At 35.7% G+C, this 8,202-nt stretch overlaps 1 protein-coding gene across 1 annotated transcript; it reads right to left on the bottom strand.

Annotated features, from left to right (window-relative positions):
* Nucleotides 1–6,209: 6,209 nt before the first annotated feature.
* On the bottom strand, nucleotides 6,210–7,926 carry LOC131640771 (cytochrome P450 94C1-like). The gene has a single exon (XM_058911156.1). The coding sequence runs from the start codon at nucleotides 7,862–7,864 to the stop codon at nucleotides 6,347–6,349; it is 1,518 nt and encodes a 505-aa protein (XP_058767139.1). The 5' UTR covers nucleotides 7,865–7,926; the 3' UTR covers nucleotides 6,210–6,346.
* Between the last annotated feature and the right edge of the window lie 276 nt (nucleotides 7,927–8,202).

Raw genomic sequence — 8,202 nt, forward strand, 5'->3', positions numbered from 1 at the left:
GAGAACCTCAACCGTATTTCATCCCCAACCCTGCCTTTTCAAAAACCAAAATAAAATCCCGCCTTGTCAACCCTATTGGTGTAATTTTTGAAAAGGTAAAGAGGAATCTCAGAAGTATCTTTGATACCCTCAGAATTGCTGAAAGTTCTGGCCTGAATGACGTCGCTATGAGGAAGTTCTGGAGGATCTTACGCAGAGAATCAAATGATCTATTTTTAGAACTTCAGGAAGCCTGTGTAGAAGCTGCTCCACGGCCTCGTGGAATTCTAAAAAGCTATGAAGACTTCTGGTTTGCTCGTCTCGGAGGAAGGTACACCTTGGAAGAAAAGCCCTTTGTGGATGAATTGGATGTAGCAAGATTGGCTGCTGCATTGGAAGCTAATCCTTGCAGGGAAATTGTGGTCTGGAGACCTCAATATCCAGTTCTGCTCGGGGATTTCAAGACCCTCTTTGACTTTTTGAGGGAAAACCCTTCTAAGAAAGACCCAAGCTTAGTCATTCCAGAAGTTTTTGACCCACCAGAAGTTGAAGGTCCTTCTGCACCCAGGAATCTAGCTGCCATTCTTCAGGCACTTGAGAATGGAGATTCTGAGGTTCCTGCTGCAAAGTATGGAGATGCTTCTATCCAAGAAGCAGATGTAGAAGATCATGTTGCTGAATCAGTTCCTGTTGAGGAAATCCCTGCAAATGATTTATCAATGGAAGCTACAGATCACAATGCCATCCCGTTGGATAGAAGCTGTGAAGCTTCTTCTGATGAACCTTCCCGTCTTGCAAGGACTCTGGAAGTTCTTCAGAAGAACCAGGATGAGCAAAGCTCAGTCAATGCTGAGTTTAGAGCTTTCATAGAGAAGCAGAATGAGCACAACAATGGGGTTCAAGAGATGCTGGCCAAGATCTTGTCAAGGCTAGGGTCATCTTAGATTGAGTCTTAGTTGTTTTGTTTTTGCTTTTGCTGCATCTGTTTTGTGCATCTTCTCTTCCTTATCTTCTTGTACTTCTGTACTTTTGTCTGCTTGAAATTCAATGAAAATTGTCTTTTTCTTCCATGTGTTTCTTTTTGTTTTTCATCTGAATCTTTTATGTTTTTGATGTTATGACAAAAAGGGGGAGAAATATGTGATAAATGATTTGATTTAATCAGTTACATTACTAACAGAACTTGCAAAGTTCTATGCTTTAAGTTGTGTTGTTGCAGGAATTGAAGATTCAAGATCAATATAAGAAGCAACAAGATGAATCAAGTTCTTGAATTCTTGAAGCAAGCTGAGTGCTATGAAGCTTCAGAATCAGAATCAGAAGCAAGAAGGAAGAATGTTCAGATATTCTGATGATAGAATATGATCTGAAACATTATGTCTATTTATTCTGATACATTCTATATGGCTCTGATACATATTATGTGTTCTGAAACATATTTTATATTCTGATTCATTCATGCTGACTTTTGTCGTTTAGTTTTGTTCTGTAACATTTCAGGATGTAGAGATGCTCTGATGATGCTCTGGTACATTCAACAATGTTCTGATACAATCTAGCATGAAGTGATGTAAGAAGAAATTCAAGCTCTGAAGCTGTCCGCTGGAAGCAAGAATCAGAAGCTGTGAATGTTCCGAGGATCAAAGAAATTCAAGTTCTGAAGCTGTCCGATGGAAGCAGGAATCAGAAGCTGTGAATGTTCTGAGGATCTAAAGAAATTCAATGTTCTGAAGTTGTCCTATGGAAGCAGAAATCAGAAGCAGTGAATGTTCTGAAGTTCAAGCATATGTGAACGTCTCTACTGAAATACTCAGGGAAGTCTTTTATTTATAAAATTCTTCTAGTATTAATTTCAGGGGGAGATTATTCATCTCAGGGGGAGATTGTTAATCTCAGGGGGAGACACATTCACATTATGTTTATATGCTTATGCTATAACTGTGTAATTGTCTTTTGCCGTCTGTTATTCTGATTGCAAATTCATATCATTTATATATGTTTTTGTCATCATCAAAAAGGGGGAGATTGTTAGAACAAGATTTGTTCTGATCAATATTCTTAGTTTTGATGATAACAAGGATATGAATTGTGTGTGAGATAATGTGGTACTCTAATACATTGCAATTTCCTTTTCAGGAAATATATAAATAGTATGCACAAATCAGCGCTCAGAAGCTTTGACTCAGAAGGTTCAGCATGCAACATCAGAACATGGTCTGGCAAGACATCAGAAGATGGTCAAGGCAGAATCAGAACATGGGTCTATGGAAGCATCAGAAGAACTTGAGATCAGAAGCAGAAGCACTGAAGTTCTCATGGTATCACGCGCAGAAGCACTTCAAGGTCAGAAGACAAGAAGATGCTATGCACCAAGCTGTTTGACTCTGATGATATTCAAACGTTGTATACACAAACATCAGATCAGAAGAAAGTACAGGTGGCAGGCTACGCTGACTGACAAAAGGAACGTTGGAAGCTATTAAAGGCAACGTCAGTAGACACAGCGTGAACAAGGCTCGAGGTAGTTGACAAAAGCGTGAAACATTAAATGCGATGCTGTACGGAATACGCAAAGCATTAAATGCTCCCAACGGTCATCTTCTCAAGTGCCTATAACTATGAAGTTCTGATGAGAAGCAAGGTTAATGATTCTGAAAGAACTTATTCTGAAAAACTTGCTGAAACGCTGTTCAACTCAAAGCTCAGAAACTTCATCTTCATCAAAGCTCACTACATTACTGTTGTAATATATTAGTGAGATTAAGCTTAAACATTAAGAGAAATATCACTGTTGTGATTATAGCTTTTCAGAAGCATTTGTAATACTCTTAGAATTGATTACATTAATTTGTAAGTAATTAGAGTGATCACGTGGTGGTCAGGATACTCTAAGAAAGTCTTAGCTTGTGTCTAAGCATTTGTTCCTAGAGTGATCAGGTTGTGATCAGGATACTCTAGAAGACTTAGTCATGGGCTAAGTGGAAAACCATTGTAATCTGTTGCGATTAGTGGATTAAATCCTCAGGTGAGGTAAATCACTCCGTGGGGGTGGACTGGAGTAGTTTAGTTAACAACGAACCAGGATAAAAATAACTGTGCAAATTATTTTTATCGTTCAAGTTTTTAGACTACACTTATTCAACCCCCCCCCCCCTTTCTAAGTGTTTTTCTATCCTTCATGTTCTTCCTCCACCTTTTGTGGTTCTTTCTTGGGGTTTTATAGCGAGGGTAATCCTTCTTGATTAATAATGGATTAGGTTAGGGACTTTATTAAGTCACCAACTTTGGGCTTTATTGGTGCTTGTCCCTTTTGACTAAGAGGGTACCTTGGAGATTTGATTATAAGTCATCCATTTTGGATTCATTTATTGAGTTAGGATCTCTTTTGATTAAAAGTAGATATTTCTTGGATCCTGATTAAATATCCAAAAGGATATCTTTATCTCCATTTTGTGTGGTCTATCTTGTTTAAGAGTATGTATTTCTTGGATCTTGTTTAAGTATCCAAGAGGAGGTGTAAATCTCCAACTTGTGCTAATCCATCTTGATTAAGAGTGGATTAGGTTAGGGACTTGATTAAGTCACTAACCATGTATTGTCTTACTTGTTTAAGTTTGTATTTGTTTCTTAATGCTTGATTAAGTAATCATGCGAGATGTTTATCTCTTAGCTTACCTCTTACTATATGTTTTCCATGTTCCCAATGTTTTCCATGTTCCCTTAGGGTGGTGACTTCAATCTTGTTTGAGATTAGTCACATAGAGGTACATAGGCATAGAGTTCACACTCTAGCGAGCACAATAATTATTAAAAAAAAACTCTAAGTTAATCATGTATTGCATTCCCCCTATTAGCAAGTAAGTAGTAAGTAGACACACCCTTTAGATATAAACAAACATAGATGGATCCCATCGAGTACAACGAACATGAGAGGTGCTAATCCCTTCCTCTCGTGTAACCGACTCCAATACCTTGTTCTCTGGTCGTAAGACCTTGTTCTTATTCTTGTTAGGTTTTCTGATATTCTTTTCTCCTCAATGGGATAAATATATTAGTGGCGACTCTGGTTATTTTTTCGTGGTAGAGACAACTACACTCAAACTTGCCAAAAATTTTAACAACACATCTCTTAAAACTTGTTAGTTTCTTAAAAAGTCATGAGATAGAAGTAGAACAAGATGAACTAAGAAAGCAGGAAAATTTGTTGCTCTAAAGTGCATCAAAAAGTTTGAAAAGACTAAAGCTCTTCAAGTTGAAGAGGAAGAAGATTCATCAGAAAATTCTAATGAAGATGAAGATGAACTATCACTTATTTCCATAAGAGTTAATCAACTTTGGGAAAGAAAGCAATGCAACAATTTTAGAGGAGCTAGAAGGATAGGTGGTTGCTTCGAGTCTACTTATGGGCTAAGGAAGTATGAAATTGTTGTATGCTGAAATTATCGTATTTTGAGATGATCATATTCTAAAATTGTGCAATCGATACGATTAGATTAATTCGTTTTTGTATAAAAACTATTTTGTTGTGTTGATTACAATCTTTGTGTTGCAGTTGGGTTTCATATCAACAAAACCTTAAGAAAATTTTGGTCAAAATTGACTGCACAATAAGCGTTTGATAAATTACTTCAGTTAGTTTTGTTTAAATTCTTTCATTAGAATTTGATTACTAGTGTGTTTTTATTTAAAGAGATTGTGGTCATTGTTGAAATATATTGATTCGATAACTTTTCATTATCATTGCACGTTTTAGTGGTTTTTAACGAATATCCGAGTTTTTCGATAATAGTTTGAATTAGACGGTTTAATCCGGGCATGTTCCGTTGTTCATAGTTGAAAACGTTTTAAAATAGTATTTTCACCAAAAAAATTTAATTGGGGATCTATTCACCTCCCTCTAGATAAGTCGCCTTCGTTTATCATAGTTTACTTAATGGGCTTGTTCATCTTGCAACCCACACAAGTGATTTTATAAATAAAACTCTTTTGCTAAATCATTTGTTGCTTGACAAAATTATATTTGTGAAACCCTTCTCTCTCTCTCTCTCTCTCTCTCTCTCTCTCTTAATTTGTAGCATCTATCACTAACATTAAAGACACTCTGTTCATGTGGACTAAGTAGAGACATTGATATTCATTCAACGGCCGTGATCGTTCTCTAAACTTCATTAACTGTTAAACGCCATAAGAGATAAACATTGTATCATTTATCATGTTTATTCGTAAGGATCAACTTAAAAGAACAATTCTGTTTCACTTAGTTTTTTATCGAGATTTCCCTTCACGGGATAGGATCGAGTTGGATCAACATAAATAAGGGAAATGTAATAGGTCGAACCAAAATTGGTGTATCCAATAAATGGTTAGGACACCTCAACACATGAACATATATTAATAGCCATAAATGATATGTCTCAAGCAGAGAAAAAATGGAATTGATTCATATTGATTGATATTAGGCAGACTATGAGACTTAGATATTTACTATTCATCATTTGGTATGCAAGACCATATAAAAACCAATCATCTAAGAGAAAAGAGATATGGAATTTCCAAATGACTTATACCAAAAGTGATACTACTTCCTCCCAAAATAAATGACATTTATAAAGATTATTTGTTAAAAATAAGTATCGTTTTTAATTTTCAATGTAATTTTAGTTTTAATTTTCCATTGTATCCTTAAATTAATATTTTTAATTTAATATTTCTCTCATCTTACATTAATGATAATTAGAATAAACCAACAATTAAGGATAATTAGGTAAAATAGTTATTCTCTCTTTAATTTATTACATTTTTTTAATATATGTGAAAATGTCAATTATAACATTTATTTTGAGACGAATGAAATATTATTATTATGACTCATCTAACGCCAATAGAATTATCAACCTGTCTAGTCAATATTTATAATAATCTTAATCAATAAAAATATCTCAACAATCGACTTAACGTCATTTTATCTAATTACTAAATATTTAAAGAATCAACAATCTAAATAATTTTCAACAGAACCATATTTTATTACACAGATATAATCGTGCGCTTGCTGCTCTATCAGCCGCTAGAGTAGACAAATGAAGTCTTAAAGATATAGAATTAAAGAGACTCATAAGAGGCTCGCTTTGGTACTAAATCTAATGCTAATACCATTTTGATAACAAAGTAACTGTGATCATTTTAAACAATAACAATTATAGATTCCAACAGGAACTTCAATCTCAACACAAACAAAACAAATATTTAAATCCGTGGTGAAAACGTGGGGGTTTAATATCTCAGCAAACAAATATATTTACTTCATTCACATATAATCTTTTACAGCAATACAGCCTAACATCTAATTTAAATCTAAAGATAAGATTCATGTTCTTTCATAAAACTTAACCGGCAAGCCACCGCTAAACGTGGCAGTTAGACCCGGTGCAAACCGTGGCTCCTGATTCGGTCCAACAACCCGAACATCAAACCGTCTTACTAAAGCCGCAACAACAGACTTCATTTCCACTATAGCCAATTCCTTTCCCAAACAAACCCTCAAACCTGCTTGAAAAACTGGAAACTTAAAAGGACATTTTGGTACAAACACACCTTCTCTCAACCATCTTTCCGGTTTAAACTCCATAAAATCGGGTCCCCAAATGGTTTCCATCCGACCCATTGCATATGGATGATAAGTAACCCGACTTCCCTTCTTTATAAAAGTTCCATCAGGTAAGACATCATCCTCCAAAGCAAACTTTGAATCAAACTGAACCGGTGGAAAAAGCCTCATACTCTCATGAATAGCTGCATTAACATAATGCATCTCTCGCGTCTGTTCAAAAGTAGCAACTTCCTGAACCGGGTTCATTACCCGGTCTAGTTCAACCCGAATCTTCTCCTCAACATCCGGGTTCTTCGACAATAACATAAAAAACCCGGTTAAGGCAGAAGCAACTGTATCACGACCCGCCAAAAGAAAACTAACAACTATATCTCTCAAATATTCATCTTCATTTGAATTCAAAGAACCCATGAAACGTGAGAGAAGATCTTTTCGTGAGTCAACTCCAATTTCAATTTCAATTTCTCGTCTTTGTTTTATCATCTCTTTTGCCATATCGTTCACCACTTTAATAGCTTCCTTCAGCTTCTTCTCCGACCCAACGTTGAAGAAACGCATCATCTTCCATATTAACGGCGACGCGTTCATCGCTCTTTGAGCCGAAAGCTTTGACGAAAGATCAAAAGCGACAGCGAGCTTTGAAACAGGAAGTGATGGAACAAGACAACACGGGTCTAAACCAAATGAGAATTTACAAATGTTGTCGAAAGAAAATCTTCTAAGAATATCTTGCATGTCCAAATGGACATCATTGTTTTGATCAGTCTTTGAAGCTATGAGAGGAATCAACCTCGTTTTGATTTCTTCTGCGACAAGTTCCATAGCGTATGAACGAATCGCCACGCTGCCAAGTTCAAGAGACGCCATTTTCCGCTGAAACTTCCATGAATCACCGTCGACGTTGAAGATGCCACGGCCAAGAAGATCGCCGAGAATTGCAGAAAATTGTTTCCCTTTTGGGTAGTTGTTGAAATTTGTTTTGAGAATATATTCGACATTTTCTGGGTTTGCGGTTATTGTGTTACCTAAGACATGGATATTGATTGTTGCTGTCGGTGAAGTTTGAAGAAGATGAGTGTAATAGTCGCATAGGTTTATGAAGTTTTTTGACCAAGTCATAGATAAGTAAGTTTTGCAAGTGTTGCAATTACACCATGGTTTTATTCTAGAGATAAAGATGAGAAGAGAAAAGATTGAGAATAGAAAGGTGAAAGAGAAGAAGAAGAAAGTGAAGGTAGATTGAAGAGAAAGAGAAAGAGAATCTTCAAAACTCATTTTGCAGGTTGGGATATGATGAGAGTAGGTAGATGTGGAAGAGGATGGTAATGGTATGATATATATAATATGTTTGGCTTACTATTATATTGTTTGGGATTCTTAATTAATAATTTATTAAGCATTACAGTGGGCAAAATAAAATAAACATCGTTTTCATGGTGTGCAGTGGTTTTGATTTTTGTCTATTATTTGTGTACAAATTTTGTAAGACAAAGTTGTTTGTTTGAGAAAAGAAAGAATGAGATAGTGGAAAGATGAGAGTTGATATTTGGACACGCAATAGCCATAGATAGTATAGTCGACTGGTGATCGAGACAAGTATATGAAAACATGAG

Source organism: Vicia villosa, unplaced genomic scaffold (genome assembly GCF_029867415.1).
Source record: "Vicia villosa cultivar HV-30 ecotype Madison, WI unplaced genomic scaffold, Vvil1.0 ctg.003308F_1_1, whole genome shotgun sequence".
Lineage (NCBI taxonomy): Eukaryota > Viridiplantae > Streptophyta > Magnoliopsida > Fabales > Fabaceae > Vicia > Vicia villosa.

Coding starts and splice junctions, on each gene's coding strand:
- LOC131640771 (XM_058911156.1), bottom strand. CDS start 7,864: ATGAGTTTTGAAGATTCTCTTTCTCTTTCTCTTCAATCTACCTTCACT.